The sequence below is a fragment of the Leptodactylus fuscus genome, chromosome 7, assembly GCF_031893055.1.
Source record: "Leptodactylus fuscus isolate aLepFus1 chromosome 7, aLepFus1.hap2, whole genome shotgun sequence".
Lineage (NCBI taxonomy): Eukaryota > Metazoa > Chordata > Amphibia > Anura > Leptodactylidae > Leptodactylus > Leptodactylus fuscus.
The window spans coordinates 100,770,918-100,788,324 of NC_134271.1; the positions used below are offsets into that span (position 1 = coordinate 100,770,918).

At 42.0% G+C, this 17,407-nt stretch overlaps 1 protein-coding gene across 7 annotated transcripts in view; it reads left to right on the forward strand.

Moving 5' to 3' along the window:
- The window catches only part of MARK3 (microtubule affinity regulating kinase 3), a 55,203-nt gene that overhangs the window by 12,630 nt on the left and 25,166 nt on the right, over positions 1-17,407 (forward strand). For all 7 annotated transcript variants that reach the window (XM_075282655.1, XM_075282656.1, XM_075282649.1 and 4 more), the window contains exons 4-7: positions 7,513-7,561; positions 10,502-10,567; positions 14,969-15,039; positions 17,004-17,060. In XM_075282655.1, the coding sequence (XP_075138756.1) occupies positions 7,513-7,561; positions 10,502-10,567; positions 14,969-15,039; positions 17,004-17,060 (243 nt within the window). The remainder of the gene's footprint in view (positions 1-7,512; positions 7,562-10,501; positions 10,568-14,968; positions 15,040-17,003; positions 17,061-17,407) is intronic.

Sequence of the window (17,407 nt, forward strand, 5' to 3'; positions counted from 1 at the left end):
ATCATGCACGTTTAGCCCCTTTCTGATGCCAATATGCATCCTTGTGTTTTAAAGATAGCAGTTATCGACCATTTCAGGCCAGTATTGATGGAAAAACCAGTAACATTAATTTTTATATCCTGTGCTTTCTGGCCTAACCTCTATGGCCAATTTTATATATTTCTATGTATTTGTGTATTTTTCTGAATATTTTTTTAAATCTATTTAAGTTGTTCCAGGCCTGGCTCTCCAGGCACATCGGTTTTAGTGTATACCAGTATTTCTCATTAAGTTTTGCAGCCACAAACGTTCTAAATCCCCCCCCCCCCCCAAAAAAAAAAAAAAAAACCCAAAAAACCCCAAAAAACAAAAAAAAAAACCAAAAAAAAAAACCACACACACACACACACGTGACCTATCCATTGGATAATTTGTCGTCCTCTGATCTGTGAGAGTCCAACACCTGGACCCCCACATAGATCAGGTGGTCCGGCAGCCTCTGGAAATCTTTTATAGCAGACAAGAGCACGTGCAGTTTGCACCTATTCAGGTAATGGTAGTAACAGCTGATCTGTGGAGAGTCTGAGGTGTCAGATGATCACAGATAAAAACACTGGATAGGTCATCAGTGTAAAAAGTCAATGTGGGGCCCGGCAACCCAATGAATTCAAAATTCCTGAGCATCTATTCAAGGAAGTTTTGTGTTTTTCCAGTGCTGTTTAATCTGAATAATTTTTACGACTGAATGTTACTGTTACCCTTGCTAATGGGTTGCGCTCCTACAGTCTAACCATCCATGATACTTGGTCTGTGTTGGCTGGATTTACCCGCCTTAACAGTGTGCCAACTATAGCATGGTGCAGCGTGGCTGGGAGGCAGGGACTCCTAGCAGTAGCAGCTTAGATAGCTATACTGCTAGGAGTCCCTCTCCTAACATACTGTTCAGTCCAGTAAATACAGCTAACACATAGACTGCTTCACGACTGAAACTCAATCTTTGTGAATGTAGGATAAGGCTGCATTGTAAAATGGCAACAGCTGCATGCTCATGATACCACACCCGCATGCAACTTCCAATAGATAACCCAATCATATAGGTGACCTCGCACATAATCCTGCTGTCACTGGCGTCCGTATGTGAACCCCCCCCCCCCCAACTATCTGTAGAATTGTGGAAAACAGCAGTATATAGTAAAAGACCAGTGAAGAGAGCAGGCAGGTCCTCTTTAAGGCAGATAGGTTTCATATTGTGGTTGGTTAGGGATACCACTTCATTAGGTCTTGGATAATATTTAAGCTTTTCTTGGCAGGGCCAGAGATACGGAAGCAATGAACATAAAGGAGTCATAGATTTGTCAAGTGAAAATAAACCAAGCTTGCAATGCAAATGACGTGAATTGTTAGAGGCAGACATGTGTGGGCATATTAACCTGTAGCTTGCCAGGCGACCATCTGTTATGTCACCTGACTGCTGGCAGCGTTTGAGCTCTGCTATAGCCTAAAGTCACGTATCGTAGGTTTCTGTGAGTTGCTTTGAGCACCATGTTGCGTCTGCTCAGAGCTGCACACCCCCATGACTGGTTCCAGAAGGTTTGCAGATAATTAATGCTGCAGTGTTCTGCCCAGTCAGCAGTGCCCTGGATTAAGCTCATGTTTCTCTAGTGTTTGGTAAGGGCACAACCACTTCCTGTTGGAATTGTTCTAATTTACAAGTTTGATCCCGCATGTACCTTTCACTGAAGTTGAGGAAAGAGTGGCCTAAGTATGGTTTTGCAGCAAGCTGCTTGTGGCAGTTAAAGGGGCTCTATCACTAGGAAAAGTCATTTTTAACTAATCACATCCTTGCATAGCCTTTAGAAAGTCTATTCCACACCTACCTTTAGTATGTAGATTGCCTCAGTGGTTTCACTACAGACAAATTGGCACAAAAGTTGGATGTTGGCTTTTGATATGGGTTTTCACACAATTGCTGATTTCATCCTTTGCAATCCTCCCCAAGTAAGAAAATTTGTTGGCAGAAATTCTGGTACAAAAGAAGCGCCACCATGTTACTTTAAGTCTATTGGAGCTTCTCAAACCACAATGGAAGAGCAGGTTGCAATAAACGTGGAAAACACACACACCTCCCTCTTAAAGCTTTTTAGATTCCTTTCAGGAATAAAATTGCAGACAGTCATTTGCAGTCTTTATAGGCTTTAATATTTTATAAGTTCATCTAAAATTGCTTGACAGTGGATTTGCAGGAAGTAAGGGACTGTGGAAAATCAGGGTTAAAATCAATTATTCGGCATTGCTGGTCTTTGACGTCTAGTTTGTTAGCAGCTGTACCTCACTGATATACCGCTATTTAGTCCTATTCATGTAAATGAGACTAAGCTATATACAAGACTAAGCACAGCCGCTTAGGCTGGATTCACATTAGTGTTTGAACTCAGTTTGGGATTTTCGTCACCGAACCAGATTAAAAAATGCGGAGAGAAAAGCACCCTTTTTCGGACAGAAACCCGGCGGGCTCCATTATAGTCTATGGAGTCTGCGGGTAACTGCTTTTTTTTAAAACTGATTGATTAGGTTTCTGTTCGGGGGATCCAAGCGGACACCCCGAACAGGAACCCAAACGCAGGTGTGAACCTAGAGCGAGTGATGTTCAATCTGTTTGTCTTTGGGGTGCGATGAGTCCTACTGACACAAATCTGATATTGATCTGCATAGCCTATTGTTTGTAAAGTCCCAGAAAACCTATTAAGCTGAAGAATCCAATATATTCTATAAAGACCTCTGAACTTAGGTGACAACTGTTCCTGGTTAGATTAGTAATGGATATCCTACATAAAATGGCATCCCTATTATGGATGCTTAGATGTTTGTTTGCATTAGTGCCAATTTCGTGCTCCTAAGTTCTTCTAAAGCATTACTAAGCTTTCAGAAAATATTTGATTTTCCTGCATCATCTTTATCATTAAAGGGGTTGTCTGGCTTAGTTTTTCTTTATTAATAAAGCTGGGGGGGGAGGGGGGGGGTTAAAAAAAAAAAAAAAAAAAAATCAAAGACAATCATACTCTCCTTCCCTCAGTCCACTGGCGCCTCCCTGTCAGGCCGGTCCAGCAGTTCTGCTGTCCTTCGGTGGAAGTACCTGCACCCACGTGACAGCTGAGGCCAGTAAGCGACCTCGAGATCTTACTACGTGTGACGCCTGCAGTCATGAGACCACTAAGGCTAATCGACGGCCTTAGCAGAAGGAATCTTCTTGTCATAACCAGTGAGAAATTCCCTGGAGAATTTGAGGACGTGTGCGTGCGTTGAGCTGTAATCTGTACACTGCTTCTCACTAGGACATGGGCGTGCCACTTTTGTATAATGTATGGCATCCCTTGGTGTCATGAAGGATGAGTCTCATCACCAATTGTAAACTCTGACTATCTCATTTGTATTTCAACTGATATCATCTCGCAAAATAATGAGGTACCTTTTATATGATCTTGGTGTCATATGAAAGGCAACATGGTCATTTTTCACATGACACATAGAATGAAGTTCTACCTGTATTTCCAGTGGAAAACGCATTTAGGATTGGGAGCATCTGCATATAAATATGCCAAATTTTTGGCAGTTCTCTGTGCTCAACTGGTGATTTCCTCTGGAAATTTTACAGGTAGAACTGCAATTTTGTTGATATGAAAAATGAGAATCTGATGTTCTGCCTTTTTAAAATACCAGAGATATAACTGTTTAACCCCCCCAAAATCAGCCTCTGCTTCCCTCCAATGTACAACAGTCTGATCTCTGAACTCCAGCTCTCAATAGAGAAAAGGGGGCAAAAAGTGCAGACTTTCACAGAAAGGAAGCAAATGATTAATAAAGTGTGTTATATATTAGTGTCAGATATGCTACCGGTAAATCGAAAGTTGTTTGAAAGCTTAGTTACGCTTCAATGCTGAATGCGGTATTGTTTGTGCGAAATGACCATCACAGATCGGGACATCTGTCATGTGTAATGTGCCTAATGTGTATGGCAGGCTTTATTCTCCAGGATCCGTGCTTTTAATCATCAGAAGTGAGGGAACAGAAGGTGTTGTTTTGGTGAATACCAGTGAATCATCCCATCCTGCCCACACTGGTAAAGGTCTGGCAAGCAGAAACCATTCCTTCAAGCAGACACTAGATCATTGTTTTACACGAAAATGACGCCTTGGAATTAGTACTTGTGACAAACCTTAGCTCACAGTTTAGAGGTGAAGATCAACCAAGTGATTCAGAAGTGCTACTTTGTGAAAGTTACCGCTAAGACATGCAAAATGTTGTTATTCACCTTGAAGGTAGAAAGCTTGAAACTTTCCAAGTTGCTGTGTACTCCCTCGGGGATGGGCAAACTCAAACACTTCTATAAAGAGGTATTCCGATTTTCATGACTTCATTTATTTGTGTGGGTAACAGGATATCATACTTATACCGATCACACATCTTTATTGTATCAGTACAATAGCAGAACAAAAAATGGTATGGCTCCTTTTTAGTCTCATGAGCTAAACATGGGATTAACACTGCTCTTCCAAATTTTGGTATCACAAAGCTGCAAAATAGAGGTTTGCCACTTTTAGAGATTCTTCACGCAAATAAAAATTGTGACTTTTCACATTACACCACTTACTCCATTTTTAAGTGTTTGTAGAGACGGCACGGACGTAGAGCACATTATCGAGTATCAAAAAGTTGGAAAGATTGTCGCAGTACCGCCTGTGTCAGCTTTAGCATAAAGAAGGAAATCTAAAGCAAAAACTGCACTAATGGTCCTAGACTGGCAGTCTCTGGCTAGAAATACTTGTAATGTCACCATCACCAGGAATCTACAGGCTGTATATACTATAACCTGGAGGCAGAGGTGTCATAGATGGCTTCTTGGAGGTTTATTATTTATGTGGAATTAGGGAATGATTTGCTGCAAACTTTGGAGGGTTAATTTCAGGAAGATGCTGCACAGTGGGGTGAGAGGTGGAAAGGGGGAGACTATACCTGCTGTTGGGAGAGGGGACATTAGGTGGCAATGTAGCGACCAGTGATCCTAGACTGTGGTGTTTGGTGCTTTTGCTTATGGATTTGGTCATGGCAGTATTTGTTTGGCACTGCTAGGGTGAGATGTTTGGCTCTGGGAGGTATTTTCAGGTAGATGCTGGTGCTACTGGGGAGGTATTTTGTGGCATTTCGGGCATCATCTATGCTGTATCCTGCTATCTGGCTGCTATTCGTGAGGGTATTATGTACAAGACATTGGCACTCTGCGATGCCACAGAAGTGTTAAACAGATGAACTGACTAGTGAGTTTTGAGTCAAAGCAATGATCTATCCTAAGGATAGGTCATTATGTCAAAAGCCACTGAAACCCAGAAAAACCCTTTCCGTGTAATTTCTGAATATTGAGAATGGCAAGTTCTTTTTTTTTTTTTTTTTTATTTATGAATGAAGTAGAAATTTGGCTTAAAGCTTGAATATGTCATTCAAGAACAGCTGGCATGTTGCCACCTGCTCTAGAAATTGGCCATAAGGTGCTGAATATATTCACACTATATTTAAGATAATGCCGTCTGGTTTCCAGAGCGTGCAAATCAGTTTAGGAAATCTATTGAAGTGGATGCTGTGAGCTGATTCCAAAATGTATTCCACAAGGCCTGGCCTGATTTGCATCTTGGGTTAATCTGATGCCGCTGGGATCCCCACCCAGTACAAAGCTTTAATTGACCTGGTTTTTTTTAATATATTAATGAGAAGGACTTACTGACACGCTGAGATTAAACCTCCTGGTGACGGTTTCCTCAGCTTTTATTTACGTGTGCGCGGAAGAAAAGAAAATGTCTTGCCGCTCGCTTCCTCTGGTCTATCACAAGTCACTGTCTGCTCTCAGACAGCCTGGGTGGAGTAGGAAGCTCGGAATCTCATTTATAATTTAAGGCTTGCATCAATCAGCTGATGGCTAATGGAGATGATCATTTTTGTTCTAAATTTAGGAGCTAATTCAGTCCGGTTCTCCGCTTCTTTCACAATGTGAATGGCGTTTGTCCTTTATAATTACTGCAAAGAATGCAAGCCTCATGTCAGTTGTTGTAGGACTTGTTTCCTTCCAGCCTCAGATAATGCGCTTCTTGTTAGTCATGACCACAATAAGAGATTCAAGCAGAACCCAGTTTTCTTCGCTGGGTCAATCTGAAAGTTTTTAACTCGGACAAAACGTTGGCATTCATATACCTAATTTAAGCAATGGCTTGTTGGTATTTCCCCACATTAACAATCTCCCATTATCAACTTATTACAATGTAAAATAGGTGCTAGTCTGGTCACTGTAGTTAATAGCGGCACATATCTGCTGTATACAATGACTCCAGCTTTCTTTGGAAGGCGAATAATTGGCCCGTTATAATTTATAGCAAACTGTATGGCCAACCACACACTGAAAGGATAGAAAGAGGACCGGTCACCTCTTCTGACATGTCTATTAGCTTTACTATAACGAATCTGGAGCATCTTTTCTTGCCACTTTGTTGTACTGTTCCTCTGTTAATGAAGAAGTTGTCCATTGGTTTCTGCGTGTCTGTTACTGCTTTGCTAACCTTTCCGTATAGTGTTATGTTTTGCAGATTTGTAAGTTATATATTCTATTTTATTTGACAACCTATAATTGTAAAAACCCCAAAAAACTGTTACTAGGAAGGGATGATCCTACACACAATTTCTCTTCTATCATATAACAAATGAAAGAAAAGCATCTCCTTTTTCATATGACACTGAAAGCAAGTGTGTATGTTTTTATAATGTCTGAGATATAACTGAAGTGACCCTCCCCTCCCCTCATTTTCTGTACGTTTTACACTGCCTGTACTCCGTGCCTATATGTTATATCTAGTAACATTCAATGACAGGCAGGAACCCCTCTATACAGAAGCAAGGGAAAGAGTGGGGAAAAAAATCAGGATTTCACAGAAAGGAGTCATAAATGTTGTTATAAAATGTATTTATTAATGACTCAAATATTGACAAAGGTTGTCTGAAAGTTAAGTTATGCTTTAATCCAATTCTGTTATGTCTGCCTTTCTTCTCTTCTCTTACTCTAGGTTCACACCTGCATTTGGGGTTCCGATCGGGTGGTCCACTTGGGGACCCCTGAACGGAAACCTAATCCATTTAAAAAAAAAAAAAGTGGTTACCCTGCTTGCAGGTCCTTTCTCTCCACAATTTTAAAGCAGAATGGGGGAACAGAAATCCCCAGCCTTGAACCTAGCCTTAAATGGATGGGGGGTTGGAGGGGAGCAGTCACCATTCATAGCTGCAGCTCCACAGTGTTGAGTAGTATTGGAAATATCTAGAATGGCTTTTTTTTTAAGGAAATAGTTGCTCAGATGCAACACCAGTCATGCTCCCTTGCTGCAGGTATGCAATTTCCTGAAATGTCAGTGCTGGCTTACAATTGGGCTTTCTGTGTGATGCCTGTTGTGTCATTGTTAGCAGTTTTCAGTAATTTATTCTTTCTCCATTATGTCTCTTCAGCTCTTCAGGGAAGTACGGATAATGAAGATTCTGAATCATCCTAACATAGGTAAGGTTTGTTTGCCATATTGCTGAATACAGTTACAATGAATGTTATAGGAGCATCTAAGGCTCTGTTGCACTTAGCACATGCGGTTTTATATACGGCTAGAAAGCAGACAATACGCTGAAGTCAGCACACTATCTGCTTTCCTGTTATGTGTCCCTGGTGAAGTGCCATCAGTACCGTTACCGTAGCTCTTCACTGTCAGAAGGGCGTTTCTGACAGTCTGTGAGTAGAGTCCATAGCGCTGTACTGTCAGAGGGGGCGTTCCTTACCGCCAGCCATGACGCTGAGTGGTGAGGAACGCCCTCTTCTGTCAGTACTTGTCCATAGACGTCGCACGTCTGTTTGGCCTTTTTTCTGTGGCCGTTTACATGAGCGTACTGTGCCTGTAAGTGGCCACAGTAAAATGGCCAAACAGACATGCGCAGTTGGCTCTTCCCAAAGCTCGATGGCAGAGCCTACTGAGCATGCGTGGCATTTCCATCCCAAACGCACGTCGGTCTGGCGATGACGACACGGCAGAGGCATGCAGCTGAGGATGATGGAGGTTTTGCTGGAGAGTCTCCAGGCAGCACAGGGGATGCTCTCTGTGCTTTTTGCACACGGGGAACGCCCCCTTGTGCTTTCATTTGCATATGTTGAAAAACCAGGATATCAATGGAACGGCGGCGCAGAGCAGAATTATAAAGGTAGGGGAAGAATAACCTTTAAGGCTATTCCGATATGATATTACTTCAAAAAGAAATTCTAATGATAGAATCCCTTTAAGGAGGACCTGTCATCTCTCGTGATGTACTAGCAAATATTTATGAAGAGAGCACCCACAATTATTAGACTTAGTTCACATCTTCGTTAGTCCTTTCTACTTTCTATCTGAAGACCAGATGACTGTGCTGAACAGGACAGATCTGACTGACTCCAATGGATCCTAGGAGACCCCATTGATTATAATTAGGTCCATCTGATATCTGTTATGTTTAGTCATTTCAACAGCTAATGAAGTCCTGTGTGCAGGACATTGTCATCTGCAGTTTTAGGCAAACGCTGCTATCAGTGCTTCTAAATTATCCATGTGATAAATATTAAATTGGCAAAGGTCCCAGAAATCTGGTTACCACCAGTCAGCTGTTTGCTGGAACTGCTATGTACCAGAACTGTACAGCAACATACACTATAGTACTGCAAGTAACCCCATTCAGGTTGTCAGTTGTATACAACCCCTTTAAATCTGTATTAATTCCCATAACTAAGCCTTTCCACTGTTATTCCTCCTCCAAATTATTTAGGAAGAAGTTGACATCTGAGTGTTTTGCATGTCCCTACTCTGTAATATTGTCTATTCTAATTGGCTAGTGTCAGTGTGTAGGAACCTGTAGGAATTAAATAAAGAAAAAAAAAATAGACATGCACAGTACGCTCCTTTAGTTCTCCGTAGAACTACAGGAGTGTACTGCGCTGAACTACAGGAGTGTACTGCGCATGCATGCAAGAGTGGAGTGTGACCCCAGCCGGAAGAAAATGTGGTTGCTGTTGAAGATGGAGGCGTCGCTGGAGAGAGTTCTTTGGCAGCATTGGGGAAACCCCCAGTTCTGTCTTAGCTTTGGGGCCCGACCCCAGTGCTGGGAAAGAACTCATTTGCATACTGGTAAAAAACAGTATTTCTACAGAACGGTGGGCCGGAGGATAAAGGTAGGAGACAAATAGTTTTTCATAAGGCTATTCTGACGTGTCAACTAGAAAAAAAAGTGTTTAAATGATGGGATCCCTTTAAAGTATTGATGATATAGAGATGAGCAAACACTATTTGAAACAGCCGTTTCAAATAGCATGCTCCCATAGAAATGAATGGACATAGCCGGCACGCGGGGGGTTAAGCGGCCGGCTGCCGGCAAAGTTTGCGTGCCGGCCGCTTCCATTTATTTCTATGGGAGCGTGCTATTTGAAACGGCTGTTCCAAATAGCATTCGCTTATCTCTAATGATTAAGTGATTCACATATATTTGTATGGGCACATGGTCTAGTTGTCAGTCTGTTTGCTTCTAGATGACATTTCTAAGGGAGCGTTCACACTACCGTCGGTGTCCAACAGCTAGTGTCCGATGCTAATGTCCACGCCAAATCTTGCGCGGACATTAGCATCGGACACTAGCTGTATCCCTGACATTTTGCATTGAGTTAGTTCGTTCGAGTGCGTTCTTTTACAGTCTGTGTCTGTCCTTAAGTGTCCGTTCACAAAGATGTCCGATTTTTCAAGCGGACAGCAAAATCCTACATGTCCTGAGTGTGGGAACTGACTGATCAGATATTGATGTGTTTTAAGGATATACAGTATAACTCACAGAATCCAGCTAGTCTGTAGTCAGATTTCTTACAAACTCTTCATATATAGCATTTTGGTTTGTGGCTCCCCATTTCCAAAACACAGCATGCATTTTTTTTTCTGTTTTTTCTATTAGTATTTAGTAAAGCAGGCTTGTCGGGAGAGCTGACAGATTCTTTAATTCTGTTCAGAGTTTTTGGTTTCATATTCCGTGGTTTGAATTGCCTGCCTGTAGTCCGACTTGACAAAACCTGTAGCGTTCTGCTTTTATTATATTCCTGACCTCATATATGGTGTGTGTGTGTGTGTGTGTGTACAGCATTTCCTGGAAATCCCATTCTAGCAGCACAGGGGATTAATTAAACCCCTTACTCATAATTTCCTTTACTACTTGCTAAACCCCTGGATGTTGCAACATTTTGCTTTGGCTTCTGTCTTACTGTAGACAACATGCTTTTTTTTTTTTTTTTTTTTATATACACAGCCCTTGATGTACCGTAAGTTGTACTTTACAGTCTTTTTCTCTCTACAGCCTGCTATTTGAGAATTGTTTGCATTGTTAAATTATTAAATAATCAGAAAAACAGATTTACATACTTTTTTTTTTTTTTATTTCCCTGTAGTTAAATTATTTGAAGTCATTGAAACAGAAAAAACGCTCTACTTAATAATGGAATATGCAAGTGGAGGTAAGTGATCTCAATCCGCAAGCCGGCTGATCTCTTTTTAGAGAAGAGATCAGTACTCAAAAACAACAAAAAAGATATAATAGCAATTGGCATCTCAGCTAAAAAATAAATAGACAAAACACGTTGCCAAACCATATAATGCCTTGCATACAGTGGAGCAACACGGTGGCTCAGTGGTTAGCATTGCAGCACTGGAATCCTGGGTTTGTAGCCCACCAGGAACAACATCTGCAAGGAGTTTGTATGTTGTCCCCGTGTTTATGTGGATTTCCTCCCATTCTACAAAGACAAACTGATAAAGAAAAAAAAGTACATTGTGGTCCCTATATGGGGCTCACTATCTACATTTAAAAAAATAAAATAAAAAAATGCCCTGCATACAGTATTATCTCCAGTAGCATCAACACACCCTCACAGTATTATGCCTCCCAGTGGCCACACACAGTATTATGCTCCCCTGGTGCATGTTAACAATTTTGTTATATAAGGTTTAAAGTTTTTTTGTTTTTGTTTTTTTTTTAAATAAATGTTTAGTTTTAATAGCTTTTCTTTGAAGTCAGACAGTGAAGGCTCCATGCATGCAGTCATGCAGTACAGGGTAAAAGGTGACACTAGACAGAGCCATAGGGAAGCAGAGACTCGCTAACATTAATACTCCAAATTCTCACTAGTTACACACCATGACACGCGCTCTCCTGTACAAGTCAGTGGGGATCATTCAACTCTGCTGCTTTTTTTCAGTGACTCTGGCAGTATAAGTTTTGATTCAGTCCCTTGATGCAAATTGAGCAGCATAACCTGGCTCTTGCTGCAGTCGCATAAGCCTTGTACAATTTTGTAGGTAACGGTATACTAAGAAATGGTCTTAATTTTACCAAACTGCAAATGCCCAATAGAAGTGTACTTTTTTTTTTTTTAATGGGATTTTTGGAATTCCCGAATAATTCCCATATCCCCTGACAGCTACCTCCTCTTACATCCCCAGAAATGCTTTCTGATGTTAGCGCACATAAACACCAGACTGATTGCTTTCGCTATTCTCATTGTGTGTTTTAGAATTCATCAGTTTTACCCAGCTTTTTCCTTGTATGTGCAGCAATATGCAATAGTTGGAGGCGTATGTGACTAGTGGTTAATAGGTTGTTTCCTGTTCTTGTGAGAGGAAACTGCTCTGAGCATCCTCTTTGTATGAACTCAGATGTATTGTACCTAGAAGGATCAATAAATGGTGTGTAGTATACATCCATCTCCCTGTGCTTAGTACTGTTAGGGCCTATGGACGTCATTGAGCACTAATGTACTGTCCTGACCTTTTAGTACTTTTCCCCCGAGAGTTGTGATTTCTATGATGCTGCTGTTAAATTTTATAGGTTCCAACTTGGGTATGGCTAAATGCCATCTTTGGTAACAACGAAACATTGCCAGGTTGGCCTGTGACTCCTTCACTAATGTTAGTGAGTGGAGCGCGCTGCAACCGCAACTTCAAATCAAACATTGATCAACGTTTTTGTGACTAAAAGTAGCAGTCGTGGCACTGTGTGACTATTCACAAACATTAGTGAGGCAGTGACAAGGCAACCTAGCAGTGGTGGTGTGTTGTGTGGTGGTTGTTTTATTTTTATAATTTAATCTTGCAATAGGAGTCATCCTGTTTTGTATTGAAGCTGACAAGGTGAGAAACTTTTATTGCTGTTGGAAACTCCATCTTGTTTATTCCCTGTCGTTTAACATGATGGTCAGATTGAAGGCTGTTGCTTTTAGCAGCATGGTGCTATAGCTAAGAGAGGGGGTCCCGAGCAAGGCTTGCCTCTTCCCATGAGGTATATGCTCTAATAGAGGGGGCTATCCTGATTTTTCTCCTATGTACAGAGAGCCTGTCTTTGTAGTACCTGGAGGTTGCTGTCATCCTGTTAAGCCTAGTTTGTTGGCAGCAGTTCTGTCCAAGTGTGGTCAGCAGTGTTAATGAAGCACAGGGAAGGGAAGTTTATTTTACAGAGGAAAGTGCCAGATCAAGAGTTCATGTTCTGAAAGCCGAGCTTTTTAGGTGTAACCTCAATGTTCTTATTAAGGACTTGTTTTGTAAGAATGGTCTAAACCAGGGGTGGGCAATTAATTTACCCATGGGGCCGTATAAGAAATTGAAACTATGCTAGAGGGCCGTGCCACGACAAATTTAGCTCCACCCACTTCTACGTTGACTCCGCCCATTCCCAATCATCTTTCCATGTGCCCCCACACAGTATAATCCTCCTACAGTCACCCGTACATTATATGCCCCCACATTGTAATGTTCCCTTCCAACTGTCCCACAGTATTAGGTCCCTCTCCTGGTTCCCCAGTATAAACTGGTGGAAACTAGAGGGGACATGAAACTGGAGCAGCTGGAGGGGGACATTAAACAGTGGGGGTAGTTGGAGGGCGGCAATAAATTGACAGCTGGAGCGGGACATGAAACTGGGGGCAACTAGAGGGGGACATTAAAATCAGGAAGCAGACATTAAACCGTAGGGGTATCTGGAGGGTGACATTAAACTGGGGGCAACTAGAGGCAGACAGGTCCCCCTCCAGCTTCCTCCACGGTTTAATGTCCCCCCAGTCTGTGCCCTCTTCATCTACCCCCAGTTTCATGTCCCCCCCCTTCATTTCTCCCTCAGTTTCATATCCCCCTTTATTTTCCCCGTTTCATGTCCCCCCAGTTTCATGTCCCCCCCCTCCATCTGCCATCTCTGCCCTAGTATAACATTCCCCTTCCATCTCTGCCCCTAGGTTACTGAGACACACACACACACACACACACATATATAGACAGACAGACATAGACAGGCACACATGTATAGACAGGCACACATGTATAGACAGGCACACATGTATAGACAGGCACACATACACACTCTCTCTCTCCCCCCTGCAGCTCACCTTACATCTATCAGTACTTTATGACACGCTCCACATCTCCATCTTCGGCCGGCACTAAGACACGTCCCCATAGACACGCCTCCCTAGTCAAAGCTGTGCGGGCCGGACTGAATCAGTCAGAGGGCCGGATATGGCCCGCGGGCTGGACTTTGCCCAGGTCTGGTCTAAACTGTGCAAACCCAGTTATTCCTTCTATGAAGACTTCTGGGGAGCATTCCTGGTGGATCTTATGTAGCAGACCTGAATAGACTTCTGTGGACGTGTGCATGTAACAACTTTCCTGTTTAGACTCTTTGGCAATTTTTGTCTTCCTGTTAAGTGAAAATTGTTTGTTGTGTCGTGCTCATTACATTGCATGTTGCTTTGTATCTGGTTATTTTTATGTTTAGATTGTCGCGCAAGCTATCCACATTTAAGCTTTCTGGGAGATGGTGTGTGCAGGGACTTATTAGATCATACATGCCCTGCAATGAATTCTGGCAAATGAATGTGCAGATAAGCCTTTCTTGGTGGAAACAATGGAACTTGCTGTAGCACCACCTTTTGGAAGGAAGATCCCTATAGAGCAATGCCTGGTTTTCTTGACACCTAGTAGCATAATCTGGGAATAGCAGCCAAGCCAGAATAACTGTTGCAAATGAAAGACCCCAGCTTTTTTAGGGTTAGCTGGTTAAGGACCTCTCCAGCCAGGCAGTACACTGCTTTGCCCTGATGAGGGTTTGATGTATTTTTTTTATTTATTTAATTACTTTTTTTTTTGCACACAAGTTGTACCCACACCACTACAGCAAGCAGAGCTCAGAAATCCCACATGCATAAATCTACCCTAAAAGGGGTAGTAACATACACTATCTGCCTTCTTATATGCCAATTATTTTTGAAAGGTGCAGGTTCCAAATATGGGAACTGCATCTGTGTTGAAAATAGCCCCTGTTCTGAAGATGGGCGAGGCAGAGGTAGGGTATCCTGTGTCTATACCATGTCTGACATGGGTGTACTCAAGTTAAAACACCTAAATATGTCACTCTTAGGGTGCATGCACACTACGTAACGCCGGGCGTGTATGAGAGCCGTACACGCCGGCATTACGGCAGACTGCCGAACACTTCCCATTCACTTCAATGGGAGCGCTTGTAACAGCGGCGTTTACGAGCGCTCCCATTGAAGTGAATGGGAAGTGTTCGGCAGCCCTGCTGTAACGCCGGCGTGTACGGCTCTCATACACGCCCGGCGTTACTCAGTGTGCATGCACCCTTAGTCAAGACATTCTTGCCTACACTTTAACTTTGTTTTTTTGTTTTTTCGTCTGTATTTGAGCCAATTCAACATTAATTTAACCATTGCTGTCTTTACTCCATGTTTAATGAACAGTCAGGATGCAACTGAAAAAAATGGGGTACCTTTACTGAAGAGCTAATGTAATATAGTGGTATTCTATATTATCTGCATCTCATCTCTTCTCTTTACTCATTGTCTGCTCTGTAGGGGAAGTGTTTGACTATCTGGTTGCACATGGAAGAATGAAGGAAAAGGAAGCCAGAGCCAAATTCCGGCAGGTGTGTGATGTTATAGATTTCCTCTATTTTGTTTTTCCCTTGCACTGCGTCTGGGTTTGGGTTAGACATGTAAATTTACAAGTTATTTCAGGTCTCACGGCTGATTGAGACACTTGCTATGTTATTAGGGGCATTGGTTTGACTTATAGCAGTAGCAAGAGTCCCTGAATGGTCACCAAACGCTAGTGTGACTGCAGCCTAAGTGAGAGGTTTCAGTTTCATGGCTGTTGGCACTCTGCATTTGGCCTGTATAACATGTGCTACTCATTACTGCAATAAAAAACTGCATGCAGTTAAAGGGCACTGTGTAAACCCAGCCTAAGGGCAGACTCACACAGATTGTTCCCTTTTTTTTTCTCTCTTGCAGAGTGTTACTTTTTTTTTTTTTTTTGCTCCAAAGCCAAAAGTGGATTTATCAGAAGATATGCGACTCCTGTATACACGGTCTCCCAATAAGTATTTGGACACCCGTGGTAGAATAGAAAAAACATTTATTCATATTCAATAGTTGGTAGAACCCAGCAGATGCTTCATTCCAGGTGGTATTGATGGACACAATACTCCCGGATGCCTGTTGAAACTCCTGGTGTATGTGAGCCATTGGTTTGGTGCGGTTTCTCTGGTCAGCACCCGTCGGTCTCTATCTCCTAGTTTCGGGGGTCTGCCAACTCTGGGCACATTCCGACAATCAACGTTCGCCTTCCACTTCATAATCACATAGGCCACTGTTGATTTTGGATAATTCAATTCGATTGCTATGTCCCATAAGGATCGACCATTTCTGTGGTACCCCACATTTACCCCTTTTTTGAAATCGGGACAACTCTGCACTTCGTAGCATCTTCCATGCGACTAATGCCAATGCTGTTTCCTACACCATATTTAACGGTGGAAGGCGTGACACCGCAGATATCTTCATTAGTAGATGGTGTATTTCCCATTCCCTTTTTAGGCACTCTTGGCTTTTGCTCAAAAACTGTAAGAAAATTTGCAACAAGAAGCTACAAAAATACTACGGAGATTCATAGAGACTGGTGTGTTACTGGTGTTGATACCCTCTTCATCATCAGAGGGCACTCCTAATTCATGATGAGCCTGCACCTCGTGATGAATTAGGAGATTCCCATTGCTCCTATGCACAAATCTAGGGCAGCATCTTGACTGCTGTGGATTCTAAAGTCTCTTATGCCACAAAAGTGACTTAAATGAGAATTATGGTGAGAGTGGACGCTTTGGTAAGGCTGGCACACAAAAGGCCATTTGCTGCTAATTTAGTCACATGATATTAAATAGTTTCACTGACTTGTAAAAATTTGATATCCTCTCCCCCATTGTGTGACTCCAACCTAAGACCAGGACTTATATAAGTAGTTTACAATGAGGTTGGCCACATTTACAAAACAGTATGACTGTCCATTCAGCAGTTATTCAACCATCAGCACCTCTAATATGTTTAGCCACTTTAATATTTCTAGTGTTGGGGATCTTGCCATGGATATGCTCTATATGGTTTCCTGTGAGTTATGAAGAAACATCTGGAGGGCGGGTTACTGTTAATAACTTCACTTAGTCAAACTTTGCTGCCTATGATCATAGTTATGTTTGAGTGAGTTGTGTAATCTGCTCCACTAACATAGTTTATGATGAATTACATTGGAATATTCTGTGCAAAAATGAAAGTCCACCTTCACAGCACATTTATTTCCATTGCATCTAAGTTTGAACAAATGAAGCAATTTTGTTATTAGTCCTGAAAAAAGATCCTTCCATGTGTGTCTGTAGCTCTATGGGTGACCTGTAATGTGAACGTAGTTATCCATATGATGGCTGTTAGATACAATCTCTGTAAACAACTGAGGTATATCATAGCTAAAGAATCAGCAGAGAATGTTAATGTGTGAACATCATTTATAAATGGACGTCCACTTGATGATGCAAATCATGAGCTCATTTTACTGTTCTAGATTGTATCTGCGGTGCAGTACTGTCATCAGAAACACATTGTTCACAGAGACCTGAAGGTAAGTGGCATTTTTAAAAGTACTTTTTGTCTTCAGTCTCAGAACCTCTGCTGCTAACTTTGCAGGAACTTTAAGATAAAGCAGTGAGATTGAAAAAAAAAAAAAAAAAAAACAGTCTTGGACTGGATTCACATCTGTGTTGTAGTCTTGTAGTGTTGTGTTGTAGGAGACTCTGCCACAGATTCTGTAAACAGGACTTTACTCTCCGCCAGTTTCAATATAAAACTGGCGGAAACTCCGTGTACCCAATTATAGGCTATGGGGTGCACAGGTTTCCGCATTTAATCAATTCTTAAGCGGACAGGGTCTGTCTTTCGGGTCCCTATGTGGCCATGCACCATGAACAA